Below are 19,282 nucleotides of genomic sequence, written 5' to 3'. Positions count from 1 at the left end.
ATGAAAGATGATGGTGCAGTGAAGAACGAGGACATAGGTTTGAAGTCTTTTACCTGGTTTACTGTAGCTTCAGGCAACCGCAGTCCAGGGCACCAGATCACAGGACAGGCAGGGTCCGGCTGGCTTGGAGGCAAGTTGGGGGTCCCCTTTTCCAGGTGGAGATTAAAGCCTTCCTTCTAGTGTGGTGGTAATGTAATCCCTTACTGCCTATGGCTTCTGATAAGGTCCTCACAGTTCTTCTCTCTGTCCCCCATATAGGTTAGGACACAAACTCGTATGACAGGTGACTCGAGCCTTTTTTACAGGATCTCTAATCATGACCCAGGCTCTATGTGTCACTGTGTCTCCTGGGTGTTAGGGCGAACAGGTGATGTATAATCCAGCTATCCTGCCAGTATCTGCTATGTGTCTTAGAGTCCCACAAAAGCCTCAGCTTTCTGGCTATCGGTGTCTGCGCTTTGCCAGGAAGACAGTCCAATCACTGCTGTCCTCCCCAAGTGTCATTCGCCTGTGTCTCTGTCTCCTACACACTCACTACAATCTGTTCTTCTTTCAGTGTTATCGCTGTCCAGGAGCTGCAGCACTTTCTTGTTGCTGCACGGCCCTTCTGCTTCCTTCCCCTCTGCCTCTTTGACATGTGTGAACATGTTGCATGTTTGTGTTTACCTGGTGAAATTTATCCTTCCTTGTCTCCAAGCATGATATCACTCTCCCAGTGAGGAAAGCAATACCACTGTGAAGACCAAGACCCTGGGGCACCACTATGACTCCAAAGATAAAAGTCTAAGGAGGTCAGATTGGGAGACCTTGGTGGCCATTCAACTGATCCACGATGACCAATCCACTCTCCAGGAAACTGTTCATGTAGGAATGCTCGGACCTGACAACCATAATGGGGTGGTGCACCATCTTGCTGGAAAAACTCAGGGAACGTGCCATGAATAATTTTCTGGAAAATGGATTGATCGTCGTGGGCCAGTTGAATGGCCACCAATGTCTCCTGATCTGACCCCCTTAGACTTTTAACTTTAGGGTCATCTGAAGGCAATTGTCTATCCTGTGAAGATACGAGATGTGCAGCATCTGAAACAACGGATACTGGAAGCTTGTATATTTATTATTATTATTATTATTATTATTGTTTTTATTACTATTACATTATAAAATGAGAGCAAGTTGTCTAAATGTAAAGGGACTTTTTAAGTACAAAATTATGCTCATTTTAAGTGAACGACTGTTAGATAATGTTATAAAAAAAAATTACAGAAAAATAGAAAAAAAGTTTTAGATATTCTTAAGAAATGCATGTCACAACTTTGCTGAGATCTTCATGTTTCTTAGGGCTTCCTCCTACTCTTGATCTGCAATGTTTGACTTTTGTACTTGACATTCAAGTTTATTAAAAAAAATATTTCTAAATTGCTGAAAAGTAAAATGTCACCTTGGAATTTCATACTCTTGTTAATCTTCAGAAGAACCCTACAAAATGCATTATCTCGTCATTAGGACCTTGGTCCCGAGTGCAGATCGTGGTTTCTCCGCCTGCTCTGCACCGCTCACAAAAATTAAGTCTTCATTTGTTTGTTCACAACGTCTAATTAAGAAGTCCATTAGAACATCAGTGTCACATAGTTGATTGCTTTAATGCCTAAGAGATTAATTACTTTCTTCAATTTGAATGATAAATGACAAAGCTAAAAAATCTGTTGACAGGTTACAGCTTAATGATCTGACATGGCTTAGCGTCCAAGACTTTCATAAATTTTTATTATGCAAAATATTTTTTTTTAAGGGATTATCTTGATTAAAAGCAACTTATTTAAAAAATCCTAGTAAGTAATTTTGAGCTAAAGAGAAGGTCATTGGAAAAAAGTTATTTTTAAAGTGCTGAAATTGCACGAAGTTTCCTGGAGAGTGGATTGGTCATCGTGGCCCAGTTGAATGGCCACCAAGGTTTCCCAATGTGACATCCTTAGACTTTTATCTTTGGAGTCATAGTGGCACCCCAGGGTCTTGGTCTTCACAGTGGCTGATAATGTGTGCAACCTGTAAAGCGCTGCGGAATATGTTAGCGCTATATAAAAATATAGATTATTATTATTATCAATTGGATTGAAAAAAGTGATAGTTTTCCTCCTCCGCTCCTGTGCTCCCAATCCCGATGCTTATTATTCTGTCCATGCTGACTCTACTTCCAGGTCCCATATTGGCACTATGGAAATGGCAGAGAGTATCCAATGACTGACTAAAGAGCATCTCTGTGGCCTGTGATTGGATAAGAGGACATTTTATGCTATTTTTTTGGTGTCAGAATTGGACTTAAAAGTGATCAGAATGGGTGACAATTGCTTTTTATCTGCTGGGCAAGCTATTTAATAGTTGTGGGGAGGAGTCTTTGATTCAGGTGCATCCTCTATTGGTTGATGGAAAAGTATCTTAAAGATACATTATATAAACAGCTTATGGGAAATGTTTTATTTGCCCTTTTGTGGAACTTCAGGGAAATTAAACAGTTGCCGCCTGATTTCCCCATAGATTCCAGCTACTTACTTAAAGGGTTTGTCCGGGACTTTACAAAAATTTAAAAAAATTACCTAAGCACTAACAGGCAGATAATTGCAACTTTACAAACAGGAGAACCAGGAGTATAATAGGTATATAAATTTATTACAAATACAGGGTATAAATATACATACAGTAAGTGACGTAAGATGATAGTACATAAGCAGAGAACACAATATAAAGTGCAAGAAAGGATGGAAACACGGGAAACCAGTATCCACCCAGTGTGCGGGAGCACAAAAAACAAACAAACACTTTATATTGTGTTCTCTGCTTATATACTATCATCTTACGTCACTTACTGTATGTATATTTATACCCTGTATTTGTAATAAATTTATATACCTATTATACTCCTGGTTCTCCTGTTTATAGTGTTAATATGGAGTGGGTTGCCTCTTTTGTAGGCGTTGTGGCTTTTTTCTACTATTTAGTGTAAAATTACCCTTTTTTTCTTTGTTTAAATATGTGCTCTGGAGTCGTTAAGATAATTGCAACTTACCTGACTGTTGTGCCCGGCGCCATTGTTCCCTGGCAGGGAGAGATCACAGACCACTCCTGCCGGGGATTGAGAAGCTTCTGCTGATGTCAGGTCTACACAGCGAAGGCTTCTTTTCCTGTCCGGTCTGTCGATGGGGTAGAACTTCTGAGTTTATTCTGATTGACACCCATCTCCCCACTGCCTAACTGGGGGAGCAGGCTGTCAATCAAAATGACCTCGGAAGTCCCACCCCATCACATCAGCAAAGGCAGCTGAATCCCCGGCAGGAGCGGTCTGTGATCCCTCTGTGCCAGGGAAGTAAGTAATTGCAATTACCTGCCTGTTAGTGCTTAGGTACATTTTTTTATTTTTTGTTAACTCCCAGATATACCCTTTAAGATTCTAGAGGTGGAAGAAAATGTTATCACTGGGGGAATCTTCTTGTAAAAAGTGATAGTCCAAAGTAGAGCGGTTGATCTTATCATCTAAGTACAGTGTCTGATTCCTTGGATCCCCAACAATCACTAGAAAGGGGGATCTGACTTCTTGTTCCTCCTCCCTGCAGTTGTAGATAGAACGGAGTAGTACGGACACACAAGTGAATAAGGTTAAAGAGAAAGCAGAGCACTGGTCTCAAAAATATTTCTTAATCTCACAGACATTGAATAAGGTAACAATGTGCATCGCAACCTATTTTGACGGCAACGAAGAACAATGGAACTCGGCTCCCCAGTTCTTGCAATTGGTTGGGGTCCCAGGGATCAGACATTCATTACCTAAACTACTTGTATGGATAGGTGATAAATGCCAGCAAAAAAACCCCAGCAAAAAAAGGAAAAATCATGTTCAAATAAGCCACCTGACAGGCAAAAATAGGAAATATTACACCTGCCAGCTGCAATGTTTGGCAGTTATAGTGTTTCCTATGCTTTCTACCTGGTGGTTCATGTCTCTGCTGCCTCATTGACCTGTTGACCTAAATGCATTCACACACTCACAAGCTTAATGACAAATACATGAATGGAATATGAAAAATTAATAAAGGAAAGCAAAATATGTACAATATATGAAAATATTCTGCCAACAGAACAGCTAACTAGTGACCATAAACATGCATTATATTCAAACTCCATTTCTGAAGGAACGCGGAAGAGAATAGTCCTTCTATCCTCCAGTTTTATTTGGACTCAACTCTTTTTTTTATCTAATCCTAACTTTTAAATCTCCATAATACTCCTTCTGATCTTTCTGGGCAGAAAGTGAAAATGGGTGCAAACAATTCTATAATAACAATATTTTTTTTTTCATTTTTAGAGCTCTGACGTAATTCAGAGGGAACTTGTACAAACAAGAGAAGACATTACAGAGCAACATATAGTGGAACGAATACCAAGAGGAGTGAAGGTCCTATTTGCAAACTATCTATGAGGAAATAGTGGAGACATGAAAGTTGGAAATTAAAAGTGTTTCTTGTGTAAGGTCCAGCCGTCAGTATAATATATAGAGTATTCAAATAGCGCTGCATGAATCGGTCACCAGCCAGTGTCTGTACAATTACAGACATAAAGTGCTACTGAATGCATGGAAGGGAGAACGGGCAATACTTAGATTAGTGAGGTCAGGTTATAGCCCAGTTTAAATAAATTTGTTTTTAGAGTACACTTAAATCTGTAGATACTGAGAATTAATAGGATTGTCTTTGGTAGTGCATTACGGAAACCTGGTGCAACACGAGAGAAGTCTTGGAAATGGGAGGTTCATATTACAGAATTCTAGAATCAAAACAAAAGTCTAAATAATGCACATGTTCTAAAGTTAGGAATGTGACATTGTACGGATGTCCTTCTTATAAAAAAAAAATAAAGCATGCTCTACTTTTATCCGTTTTTAAGATCACATTTGCCCATTATAAAAGTCAATGGATGCTGAAATAATGGATCCCATAAAGGTTACTGTCTGTATATTATGTATTTTTTTCACAGATTTATTGCAATTATTTATTTTGGAAACTAGTTGGCCAATTATTATATTTTAAATTGTGGATATATGAAATGGATGTCATATGGAAGTAAAAACTGACATACTGTGGGCATGTGGATGACAATACGAATGAAAAATCACATATTTGTGATGTGTGACTTTACATGTACTTAATTGCATCCAGATAAAATAAAAATTGAAACAAAGAATATTTAAAGGGAATCTATCACCAGAGCAGAATAATATCTGAGAGCAGAATATTATAAAGATATAAAGACAGAGACTCTGATTCCAGTGATGTGCCACTTACCGTACTGGGCTGCTTGCTGCAGTTTTGATAAAATCACTGTTTTATTAGCAGGAGATTATCATTAGTGGACACGTAAACCTGCTGCCAAATGGGCAAACATATTCATGAGATCTGTATAACCCCGCCTCCACCACTGATTGGCAGCTTTCTTTACACGCTGTACACAGGCAGAAAGAAGCCAATCTGTGTTATGGGCGGGGTTATAGAGAGCTCAGCATTCATAGAACTGTAGGATCTGCAGCAGAGAAAACTGTGATTTTATCAAAACTACAGCAAACAGCCCAGTAAGTGACTCATCACTGGAATCAGGGTATTTGTTCCTACATATGCTGCTCTCAAATGGGGGAGCAAAAACCTGGTGGCAGATTCTTTTTAACTGGTAGAATTAAACTGAGCCATTACATGAACTATTTCCACTACAACCACAGTGTCTAAAATATATTTAGAAAATCATAATTGTTGATATCACAGGAGCTCTGGCAGTAGACCCAGCCTTTTCCAGTTTATATGAGTGTTTTTGGATACGTCGTACCCGCAGCCTTAATCACTTGTTTAGTTTCTACTGTGAATTTTAGGATTTTGCTTGGAAAATTACCTAAAATTTTTAGAATGTGGATATTTAAAAAAATAAAAAAATAAAAAATACATATATATATATATATATATTTTTTTTTTTTTTTTGAGCCAGTCAGTGAGAAGATGCTAAGTATGACTGCAAACAAAATGGCAGGGTTATTCGTGAACCTTAAAGATGGCAGAAACATTTGGGGCAATAGGAAATAGTAATTAAAATAAAGAAACAATTTTAAAGTTTAATCACAGCAGATTGCATGATACAATTAGATAATAATATTAAAGGGAATCTGTTACCCCCAAAATGGAAGGTGAGCTAAGCCCACCGGCAGTGGGGGAGTGACAGGTTCCCTTTAAGCTTGAAAAATAATCTTAAGAATTGTAAATTGGCGATAGTAGAGTTAAATCATAAAATGTATCATCTATATCTTCTACTGATACTTATAAAATATTTATAACAACTTGTCTTCTTTAAGTGATGGATATCCATATTTGACTGGTGGGGCTCTGACTGCCTGCAGCCTGCTGATCAGCTGAATGATGGGGATCGGTGGTGCTCAAGTGAGATCAAGACATGAAACAGACATTAACATAGACGGAAACAGACATGAGCTATATTCCTAAGAACAGTACTTATTAACACATATTGGATAAACTTTCAAGTCGATCTTCTACCAAAATTCATAATGCATAATGCATACTGCATACGTTAATAAATAGATCTCTAGTACCTGATGAGGCTGATGTAATAGCATTGAATATCAATGTCAGTATGGCTACGTAATTCTGATATGCTAATGAGCATTTTATGAGTCCTGCTAAAGAGTGAGAGAGCTCATGAGTGCAAGTATATTCAGTTTCCACCCACTTATCTGACAGCTGCAGCTTGCACTGAGCAGTGTGAGATTTTCAGCAGCAGCAGGGAGGAGGGACACTGAGGCAAGATAGGCATTGTAGAATTTACACTTTTTAAAGAGGATTATGCAGCCATACTGACATATATGATCTTAATAAGTACTATCAGGTCTTTGATATCTATTTAATGATGCAACCTGTCTTTGTTGTGCAAACTGGTGACACATCCACTTTAAAAAGTGTTTTTGAGATTATTGTAATATTGATAGCATATTCATGGTATCGGCCATCAATATCTAAAATGTGAAGGTCCGACTCATGAATGTGACTTAAATAGAATTGCTGTGATTTTTAGTACCAGGCACAGCCATGAGGAAATGTCTGGTGCTGAAGGGAATTCACCAGAATGGGGGGTGCAAAGATTAAGGCTAAAAATGATTATGTGTTGATAGGTCATCTTACTGGAGATTAACACAAAAAAATGTGATAACAATTCATTTCTCACAAACATGGAGAACATGCCTCCTCCAAATGTTACCACTTCTATTTTTCCAACTTTTCGAAACACAGCATAAACAATTTTGGTGCACACAATGATTTAAAGCAATTTTGGCACAAAATTTATACAAAAAAAAACAAAAAGCAATAAAACAGTTGCAAGTACGATGGTAAATTCTCTGCATTAGTGCACTTGGCACCTACAGTGCATTTTCGGCACACAGAGAACATATCAAGTCTTGTTGTCACGTATAATGTACTTACTTATTCCTCTTAATTTTGGAGCTGTGTTCATCGCTAACATCTTCTGCGACAAGTCCATCTTTCTTGCCAGCTGGTGGAGACCAGGAGAAAAGTTACTTTAAAACCACAGTAATCAGAATGCTTAAATACCCCAAACACTCCTATAATGAGAATGTTATATTCCGTCCCGGAAGCCAAGTGTCTTCGTGTGAAAACAATGGACTAATTCCCAATCTCTGAGCTGAACATAAAATGCTTAATGAACTAATATTTAGCTATTAGGACTACATTGCTATTTTTCGTTCGGAGATGTTGGAGTAGATCCACGTGCTCAAATTGATTTAGACTCCTGGCAGAGTGTTTCCTTTTCTATCAGATCGTTGGCCGGACTGAAGAGCTTGTTTTCTTATCTCATTATTTCTGAGGGAAATGCTCTATTAAGATAAAGGACACCGTAGTTCATTTTTATCACTTGGGAATCCCCTCTGTAAGACACAAGGGAGATGCTAAAATATCATAAGCTTCCACTATGTTGGACCTGGCCCATTCACGTACTTCATTTGTATCTCCGCCAAATCCGATCCAATGAATGTACATTTTCAGACGAGGTTGGCATAATTATAAAACGTCCAGTGTAGTGGTGGTTCCAAATATTGCATTCATTTTTTTTTTTTAAATCTGGATCAATTAATTATAGTCTCTAAGTATTTTCATAATATATTATTCAGGTAATAATTATGCATTGAACCACGCTAGAAGGAAAAATCTGTCTCTCTAGAGTTATTTAGTGGTCATTGATATCTACAAGTCGCTGTATGATCCTTTAACGAACTTTGCATGATGGCTGTTACGGATCTCATGAATAGTAGCCAAATCAGTGTCTTCTCTAAAAGGAGTAGGCACTATCTTTTTTCTGGGTTCTTGCCCCTCGGTAGTATAGAGAAAGATATTGGTTGGCTGGGCGAGTGGCCATTAATGCAATACAAGAGGGGGAATATTGTTTCTCCTTTAGGAGGCTACCAGCTGGAGTTGAGCGTTTGACAGTCTATGCAGTGTTAAAAATGGCAACTAGCAATCATTCGGGAGAAAGAATACTGTCTTTTTACTGCCATCTATTACAGGTAACTGCGCTATAATTCAATGTTCAACTCTTTAATAAGCCTTGTAAGATGACTCAGGAAGATGTGCACAGTAATATAACTATGGGGCAGAGGAAGTACTTTGAGGACAGCCGCGCAGATCCCCGGGCAAGTACAACTCTTAACTATATATGATTCTACATCTGGGCAAGAAAAATTGAAATTACCTCTACAGAATGGGAGGAATAGAACTAAGCAACAGCATGTGTGAAAAAGACTTGGGTATACTAATAGATCACAGACTGCATATGAGTCAACAGTGTGATAAAGTAGCAAAAAAGGCAAACACGGTTCTAGGATGTATTAAGAGAAGCATAGAGTCTAGGTCATGTGAAGTAATTATCCCCCTCTACTCCTCCTTGGTCAGGCCTCACATGGAATACTGTTTCCAGTTCTGGGCACCACATTTAAAAAAAAAAAAACATTAAAAAACTGGATCAGTTTTAGAGAAGAGCTACCAAGATGGTGAGCGGACTGCAAAGTATGTCCTACGAGGAACGATTAAAGGATTTGGGAATGTTTAGCTTGCAAAACAGAAGGCTAAGAGGAGACTTAATAGCGGTCTACAAATATCTGAAGGGAGGTCACAGTGTAGAGGGATCATCATTATTCTCATTTGCACCTGTGCACATGAGGAGCAATGGAATGAATTGAAAGGAAGAAGATACAGATTAGATATTAGAAACAATTTTGACAGTGAGGGTAATCAATGAGTGGAACAGGCTGCCATGAGGGGTGGTGAGTTCTCCTTCAATGGAAGTCTTCACACAGAGGCGGGACAGACACCTGTCTAAGACAGTTTAGTGAATCCTGCATTGAGCAGGGGACTGGACCATGGAGGTATCTTCCAACTCTAATATTCTATAATTCTGTTATTCTATAAGGGTGCATTAGAGCATTGGAAGATTTTATCTTTTAAAGGGTACACATGGGGCATTATTACTGCATATCAGGCCCGAAGTGGGCATTAAAATGACACCAGTATTTCTGAAGTACAGCAATTATGGCATCACACAACAGCAGGGGCAGAAACAGGCAGACCATTAAGGGTATTAATAGGGAGGAGAGTCTAGGTTGGGGATGTTCCTGGAAATGTAGAACTTCGCTTTGCCTGTACTGCAAACACCAGTTGTAGTTTAATTAAAGAAGCAATCCCATCAAAGTTTTTTATCCTCTTAAAATAATGCAGTCATCATATTAGTCATCAGTCATTAGTCATGCAGTCATCATGCAGCACTGTGAATTTACAATTGCTCATTTTGTCTTTCTACTCAGGTAATTCTTCTCTTTTTCATTAGGTCTATGACATCACATGATTAAAAACTGACTAGCTGAATCCTTCTAAGCTTTATGTAGATTCAGGAAGTATATTTGCTGTGCATGAACCATCACTGCTAAAGTTCCTGGCAGGGAGGAGGAGGGAGCAGCTGGGTCACGAGCTGAAGAGGGGGATGACTCATGCAGGGAAAAGAGACTTCCTGTTTCTACATAGAGCACAGAAAAGAGAAAAATTAGATGGGTAGAAAGGCAAAATGAATAATTGTATCTACACAGTGCTATATGATCTGATGATTGCAATACATTAAGAGGATAAAAAACTTTGATGGGAGTGCTCCTTTAAGAAGTCTTCATTAGGGTTGAGCGACTTTTCATTTTTTCAGGTCAAATCGGGTTTCACGAAACCCGACTTTCTCAAAAGTCGGGTCGAGTAAAAATTGGCCGATCCAAATGAAAAGTTGGGGTCGGGGATCAGCCGAAACTCGAAACCCAATGCAAGTCAATGTTTTTTTTTATATATTTACTTCAGGGCGATATAGCAGAAAAGCCGGTAATTCAATTACCGGCTTTTCATTTCTCCTGCCAAAACCCGACATGATATGAGACATGGTTTACATACAGTAAACCATGTCATATCCCCCTTTTTTTGCATATTCCACACTACTAATGTTAGTAGTGCGTATATGCAAAATTTCGGCGCTCTAGCTCTTAAATTTAAGGGTTAAATCGCGGAAAAAAATGGAGTGGGCTCCCGCGCAATTTTCTCCGCCAGAGTAGTGAAGCCAGTGACTGAGGGCAGATATTAATAGCCTGGAGAGGGTCCATGGTTATTGCCCCCCCTGGCTAAAAACATCTGTCCCCAGCCACCCCAGAAAAGGCACATCTGGAAGATGCGCCTATTCTGGCACTTGGCCACTCTTTTCCCATTCCCGTGTAGAGGTGGGATATGGGGTAATGAAGGGTTAATGTCACCTTGCTATTGTAAGGTGACATTAAGCCAGATTAATAATGGAGAGGCGTCAATTCTGACACCTATCTGTTGTGAATTCTGTGGCTAAATTCACTCCTGTGGTCACAAGTGGTACTGCAGCTTCTGAGCTTCCTCCCTCAGGTGTTCTGGTGAGCTCGTTAACTGCTTCATTACTTAACTCCGCCTGATGCTGCTATCCTTGCTCCTTGTCAATGTTTCAGTGTTGGATCTGAGCTTCTCCTGTTGTTCCTGTGACCTGCTGCTCTGTATAGCTAAGTGCTTTTTGCTTTTTTGTTGCTTTTTTTCTGTCCAGCTTGTCTTTTGTTTTGCTGGAAGCTCTGAGACGCAAAGGGTGTACCGCCGTGCCGTTAGTTCGGCACGGTGGGGTTTTTTTTGCCCCCTTTGCGTGGTTTTGCTTTAGGGTTTTTTGTAGACTGCAAAGTTCGCTTTACTGTCCTCGCTCTGTCCTAGAATATCGGGCCCCACTTTGCTGAATCTATTTCATCCCTATGTTTTGTCTTTTCATCTTACTCACAGTCATTATATGTGGGGGGCTGCCTTTTCCTTTGGGGAATTTCTCTGGGGCAAGTCAGGCCTATTTTTCTATCTTCAGGCTAGCTAGTTTCTTAGGCTGTGCCGAGTTGCCTAGGTAGTTGTTAGGCGCAATCCACAGCCGCATTTAGTTGTGTTTAGGATAGGATCAGGTGTGCAGTCTACAGAGTTTCCACGTCTCAGAGCTCGTTCTTGTATTTTTGGGTATTTGTCAGATCACTGTGTGCGCTCTGATCGCTAAGCACACTGTGTTTCTGGATTGCCTTCATAACACCTGTCATTAGCAAACATAACAGTACAAGGAGCCTAACTAATGATTCTCAATAGAGGGAAAGAAAAAGTTCTGACATCATTTTTTTTTTTTTTTCTCTGCTCTGTGTTCACTTTTTTTTTTCCCCTAGACATTTGGGTGATTCTGGACACAGGTGTGGACATGGATATTCAGGGTCTGTGCTCTTCAATGGATAATCTCGTTATAAATGTACAAAAAATTCAAGATACTATTGATCAGAAATCTATGTTAGAACCAAGAATTCCTATTCCTGATTTGTTTTTTGGAGATAGAACTAAGTTTCTAAGTTTCAAAAATAATTGTAAGCTATTTCTGGCCTTGAAACCTCATTCTTCTGGTAATCCTATTCAACAGGTTTTGATTATTATTTCTTTTTTGCGCGGCGACCCTCAAGACTGGGCATTTTCTCTTGCGCCAGGAGACCCTGCATTGAGTAGTGTCGATGCGTTTTTCCTGGCGCTCGGATTGCTGTACGATGAGCCTAATTCAGTGGATCAGGCTGAGAAAAATTTGCTGGCTTTGTGCCAGGGTCAGGATGATATAGAAGTATATTGTCAGAAATTTAGGAAATGGTCAGTACTCACTCAGTGGAATGAATCTGCGCTGGCAGCTTTGTTCAGAAAGGGTCTCTCTGAGGCTCTTAAGGATGTCATGGTGGGATTTCCTATGCCTGCTGGTTTGAATGAGTCTTGTTATGGCTGGCAATCAGGCAACACAGCGTGCAGTAATCAGCGCACATACAGAGATCTGGCAATAACCAAAAACAATAGGACGAGCTCTGAGACGTGGAATCTCTGTAGACTGCAGTACCTGATCTATCCTCACACAACTATAAGCAGCAGTGGATTGCGCCTATAACTACCTATGCAACTCGACACTGCCTGAGGAGCTGACTAGCCTGCAGATAGAAATACAAGCCTGACTTACCTCAGAGAAATACCCCAAAGGAATAGGCAGCCCCCCACATATAATGACTGTTAGCAAGATGAAAAGACAAACGTAGGAATGAAATAGATTCAGCAAAGTGAGGCCCGATATTCTAGACAGAGCGAGGATAGCAAAGAGAACTATGCAGTCTACAAAAAACCCTAAAACGAAAACCACGCAAAGGGGCAAAAAGACCCACCGTGCCGAACTAACAGCACGGCGGTGCACCCCTTTGCTTCTCAGAGCTTCCAGCAAAAGTTAATAGCAAGCTGGACAGAAAAAACAGAAAACAAACTAGAAGCACTTATCTAGCAGAGCAGCAGGCCCAAGGAAAGATGCAGTAGCTCAGATCCAACACTGGAACATTGACAAGGAGCAAGGAAGACAGACTCAGGTGGAGCTAAATAGCAAGGCAGCCAACGAGCTCACCAAAACACCTGAGGGAGGAAGCCCAGAGACTGCAATACCACTTGTGACCACAGAAGTGAACTCAGCCACAGAATTCACAACAGTACCCCCCCCTTGAGGAGGGGTCACCGAACCCTCACCAGAACCCCCAGGCCGACCAGGATGAGCCACATGAAAGGCACGAACAAGATCTGGGGCATGGACATCAGAGGCAAAAACCCAGGAATTATCTTCCTGAGCATAACCCTTCCATTTGACCAGATACTGGAGTTTCCGTCTAGAGACACGAGAATCCAAAATCTTCTCCACAATATACTCCAATTCCCCCTCCACCAAAACAGGGGCAGGAGGCTCCACAGATGGAACCATAGGTGCCACGTATCTCCTCAACAACGACCTATGGAATACATTATGTATGGAAAAGGAGTCTGGGAGGGTCAGACGAAAAGACACCGGATTGAGAATCTCAGAAATCCTATACGGACCAATAAAACGAGGTTTAAATTTAGGAGAGGAAACCTTCATAGGAATATGACGAGAAGATAACCAAACCAGATCCCCAACACGAAGTCGGGGTCCCACACGGCGTCTGCGATTAGCGAAAAGCTGAGCCTTCTCCTGGGACAAGGTCAAATTGTCCACTACCTGAGTCCAGATCTGCTGCAACCTGTCCACCACAGAATCCACACCAGGACAGTCCGAAGACTCAACCTGTCCTGAAGAGAAACGATGATGGAACCCAGAATTGCAGAAAAATGGAGAGACCAAGGTAGCCGAGCTGGCCCGATTATTAAGGGCGAACTCAGCCAACGGCAAAAATGACACCCAATCATCCTGGTCAGCGGAAACAAAACATCTCAGATATGTTTCCAAGGTCTGATTGGTTCGTTCGGTCTGGCCATTAGTCTGAGGATGGAAGGCCGAGGAAAAAGATAGGTCAATGCCCATCCTACCACAAAAGGCTCGCCAGAACCTCGAGACAAACTGGGAACCTCTGTCAGAAACAATATTCTCAGGAATGCCATGTAAACGAACCACATGCTGAAAGAACAAAGGCACCAAATCAGAGGAGGAAGGCAATTTAACCAAGGGCACCAGATGGACCATTTTAGAAAAGCGATCACAGACCACCCAAATGACCGACATTTTTTGAGAAACGGGAAGGTCAGAAATGAAATCCATCGAAATATGTGTCCAAGGCCTCTTCGGGACCGGCAAGGGCAAAAGCAACCCACTGGCACGTGAACAGCAGGGCTTAGCCCTAGCACAAATTCCACAGGACTGCACAAAAGCACGCACATCCCGTGACAGAGATGGCCACCAGAAGGATCTAGCAACCAACTCCCTGGTACCAAAGATTCCTGGATGACCGGCCAGCACCGAACAATGAAGTTCAGAGATAACTTTACTAGTCCACCTATCAGGGACGAACAGTTTCTCGGCCGGACAACGATCAGGTTTATTAGCCTGAAATTTCTGCAACACTCTCCGCAAATCAGGGGAGATGGCAGACACAATGACTCCTTCCTTGAGGATACTCGCCGGCTCAGATAACCCCGGAGAGTCGGGCACAAAACTCCTAGACAGAGCATCCGCCTTCACATTTTTAGAGCCCGGAAGGTATGAAATCACAAAATCAAAACGAGCAAAAAATAACGACCAACGGGCCTGTCTAGGATTCAAGCGCTTGGCAGACTCAAGATAAGTAAGGTTCTTATGATCAGTCAAAACCACCACGCGATGCTTAGCACCCTCAAGCCAATGACGCCACTCCTCGAATGCCCACTTCATGGCCAGCAACTCTCGGTTGCCCACATCATAATTACGCTCAGCAGCAGAAAATTTCCTGGAAAAGAAAGCACATGGTTTGAACACTGAGCAATCAGAACCTCTCTGTGACAAAACCGCCCCTGCACCAATCTCAGAAGCATCAACCTCGACCTGGAACGGAAGAGAAACATCAGGTTGACACAACACAGGGGCACAGCAAAAACGACGCTTCAACTCCTGAAAAGCTTCCACGGCAGCAGAAGACCAATTAACCAAATCAGCACCCTTCTTGGTCAAATCGGTCAATGGTCTGGCAATGCTAGAAAAATTACAGATGAAGCGACGATAAAAATTAGCAAAGCCCAGGAATTTCTGCAGACTTTTCAGAGATGTCGGCTGAGTCCAATCCTGGATGGCCTGAACCTTAACCGGATCCATCTCGATAGTAGAAGGGGAAAAGATGAACCCCAAAAATGAAACTTTCTGCACACCGAAGAGACACTTTGATCCCTTCACGAACAAGGAATTAGCACGCAGTACCTGGAAAACCATTCTGACTTGCTTCACATGAGACTCCCAATCATCTGAGAAGATCAAAATGTCATCCAAGTAAACAATCAAGAATTTATCCAGATACTCACGGAAAATGTCATGCATAAAAGACTGAAAAACAGATGGAGCATTGGCAAGTCCGAACGGCATCACCAGATACTCAAAATGACCCTCGGGCGTATTAAATGCCGTTTTCCATTCATCTCCCTGCCTGATTCTCACCAGATTATACGCACCACGAAGATCAATCTTAGTAAACCAACTAGCCCCCTTAATCCGAGCAAACAAGTCAGATATCAATGGCAAGGGATACTGAAACTTAACAGTGATCTTATTAAGAAGGCGGTAATCAATACACGGTCTTAGCGAACCATCCTTCTTGGCTACAAAAAAGAACCCTGCTCCCAATGGTGACGACGATGGGCGAATATGTCCCTTCTCCAGGGACTCCTTCACATAACTGCGCATAGCGGTGTGTTCAGGTACGGACAAATTAAATAAACGACCCTTAGGGAATTTACTACCAGGAATCAAATCGATAGCACAATCACAATTCCTATGCGGAGGTAGGGCATCAGACTTGGACTCTTCAAATACATCCTGAAAGTCCGACAAGAACTCTGGGATGTCAGAAGGAATGGATGACGAAATAGACAAAAATGGAACATCACCATGTACTCCCTGACAACCCCAGCTGGTTACCGACATAGAGTTCCAATCCAATACTGGATTATGGGTTTGTAGCCATGGCAACCCCAACACGACCACATCATGCAAATTATGCAGTACCAGAAAGCGAATAACTTCCTGATGTGCAGGAGCCATGCACATGGTCAGCTGGGCCCAGTACTGAGGCTTATTCTTGGCCAAAGGTGTAGCATCAATTCCTCTCAACGGAATAGGACACCGCAAAGGCTCCAAGAAAAATCCACAACGTTTAGCATAATCCAAATCCATCAGATTCAGGGCAGCCATGACAGAATATGATGTCAAAGAGCACATTAAGGTAATGGACAAAAGGAATTTGGACTGTACAGTACCAATAACGGCAGAGCTATCGAACCGCCTAGTGCGTTTAGGACAATTAGAAATAGCATGAGTAGAATCACCACAATAGAAACACAGTCTGTTCAGACGTCTGTGTTCGTGCCGTTCTACTTTAGTCATAGTCCTGTCGCACTGCATAGGCTCAGGCTTACTCTCAGACAATACCGCCAGATGGTGCACAGATTTACGCTCGCGCAAGCGACGACCGATCTGAATGGCCAAGGACATAGACTCATTCAAACCAGCAGGCATAGGAAATCCCACCATTACATCCTTAAGAGCTTCAGAGAGACCCTTTCTGAACAAAGCCGCTAGTGCAGATTCATTCCACAGAGTGAGTACTGACCATTTCCTAAATTTCTGACAATATACTTCTACATCATCCTGACCCTGGCATAAAGCCAGCAGATTTTTCTCAGCTTGATCCACTGAATTAGGCTCATCGTAAAGCAATCCCAGCGCCTGGAAAAATGCATCAACATTACTCAATGCAGAATCTCCTGGTGCAAGAGAAAACGCCCAGTCCTGTGGGTCGCCGCGCAAAAAAGAAATAATAATCAAAACCTGTTGAATAGGATTACCAGAAGAATGAGGTTTCAAGGCCAAAAATAGCTTACAATTATTTCTGAAGCTCAGGAACTTAGTTCTGTCACCAAAAAACAAATCAGGAATCGGAATTCTTGGTTCTAGCATCGATTTCTGATCAATAGTATCTTGAATCTTTTGTACATTTACAACGAGATTATCCATTGAGGAGCACAGAGCCTGAATATCCATGTCCACAGCTGTGTCCTGAAGCACTCTAATGTCTAGGGGAAAAAAAAGACTGAAGACAGAGCTAAGAAAAAAAAATGATGTCAGGATTTTTTTTTTCCCTCTATTGGAAATCATTGGAGTGGCTCCTTGTACTGTTATGGCTGGCAATCAGGCAACACAGCGTGCAGTAATCAGCGCACATACAGAGATCTGGCAATAACCAAAAACAATAGGACGAGCTCTGAGACGTGGAATCTCTGTAGACTGCAGTACCTGATCTATCCTCACACAACTATAAGCAGCAGTGGATTGCGCCTATAACTACCTATGCAACTCGACACTGCCTGAGGAGCTGACTAGCCTGCAGATAGAAATACAAGCCTGACTTACCTCAGAGAAATACCCCAAAGGAATAGGCAGCCCCCCACATATAATGACTGTTAGCAAGATGAAAAGACAAACGTAGGAATGAAATAGATTCAGCAAAGTGAGGCCCGATATTCTAGACAGAGCGAGGATAGCAAAGAGAACTATGCAGTCTACCAAAAACCCTAAAACGAAAACCACGCAAAGGGGCAAAAAGACCCACCGTGCCGAACTAACAGCACGGCGGTGCACCCCTTTGCTTCTCAGAGCTTCCAGCAAAAGTTAATAGCAAGCTGGACAGAAAAAAACAGAAAACAAACTAGAAGCACTTATCTAGCATAGCATCAGGCCCAAGGAAAGATGCAGTAGCTCAGATCCAACACTGGAACATTGACAAGGAGCAAGGAAGACAGACTCAGGTGGAGCTAAATAGCAAGGCAGCCAACGAGCTCACCAAAACACCTGAGGGAGGAAGCCCAGAGACTGCAATACCACTTGTGACCACAGAAGTGAACTCAGCCACAGAATTCACAACAGAGTCTTTGTCTTTGGCCATTCAGATCGGTCGACGCTTGCGCGAGCGTAAATCTGTGCACCATTTGGCGGTACTGCCTGAGGTTAAACCTGAGCCTATGCAGTGCGATAGGACTATGACTAGAGTTGAACGGCAGGAATACAGACGTCTGAATGGTCTGTGTTTCTACTGTGGTGATTCCACTCATGCTATTTCTGATTGTCCTAAGCGCACTAAGCGGTCCGCTAGGTCTGCCGTCATTGGTACTGTACAGTCCAAATTCCTTCTGTCCATTACCTTGATATGCTCTTTGTCGTCGTTTTCTGTCATGGCGTTTGTGGATTCGGGCGCTGCCCTAAATCTGATGGATTTGGATTATGCTAAACGTTGTGGGTTTTTCTTGGAGCCTTTGCGGTGTCCTATTCCATTGAGAGGAATTGATGCTACACCTTTGGCCAAGAATAAACCTCAATGCTGGGCCCAGCTGACCATGTGCATGGCTCCTGCACATCAGGAAGTTATTCGCTTTCTGGTGTTGCATAATCTGCATGATGTGGTTGTGTTGGGGTTGCCATGGCTACAAACCCATAATCCAGTATTGGATTGGAATTCCATGTCGGTATCCAGCTGGGGTTGTCAGGGGGTACATGGTGATGTTCCATTTTTGTCGATTTCGTCATCCACCCCTTCTGAGGTCCCAGAGTTCTTGTCTGATTATCAGGATGTATTTGAAGAGCCCAAGTAACATAGTAACATAGTTAGTAAGGCCGAAAAAAGACATTTGTCCATCCAGTTCAGCCTATATTCCATCATAATAAATCCCCAGATCTACGTCCTTCTACAGAACCTAATAATTGTATGATACAATATTGTTCTGCTCCAGGAAGACATCCAGGCCTCTCTTGAACCCCTCGACTGAGTTCGCCATCACCACCTCCTCAGGCAAGCAATTCCAGATTCTCACTGCCCTAACAGTAAAGAATCCTCTTCTATGTTGGTGGAAAAACCTTCTCTCCTCCAGACGCAAAGAATGCCCCCTTGTGCCCGTCACCTTCCTTGGTATAAACAGATCCTCAGCGAGATATTTGTATTGTCCCCTTATATACTTATACATGGTTATTAGATCGCCCCTCAGTCGTCTTTTTTCTAGACTAAATAATCCTAATTTCGCTAATCTATCTGGGTATTGTAGTTCTCCCATCCCCTTTA

General features: G+C 41.8%; 1 protein-coding gene across 1 annotated transcript in view; it reads right to left on the bottom strand.

Annotated features, from left to right (window-relative positions):
• TCERG1L (transcription elongation regulator 1 like) overlaps positions 1-19,282 on the bottom strand; it is a 326,897-nt gene that overhangs the window by 61,924 nt on the left and 245,691 nt on the right. Inside the window, exon 9 of the mRNA XM_069753902.1 lies at positions 7,524-7,593. Within this exon, the coding sequence (XP_069610003.1) occupies positions 7,524-7,593 (70 nt within the window). The remainder of the gene's footprint in view (positions 1-7,523; positions 7,594-19,282) is intronic.

The sequence above is a fragment of the Ranitomeya imitator genome, chromosome 2, assembly GCF_032444005.1.
Source record: "Ranitomeya imitator isolate aRanImi1 chromosome 2, aRanImi1.pri, whole genome shotgun sequence".
Classification (NCBI taxonomy): Eukaryota; Metazoa; Chordata; class Amphibia; order Anura; family Dendrobatidae; genus Ranitomeya; species Ranitomeya imitator.
This window is presented reverse-complemented; position numbering and strand designations above follow the sequence as displayed.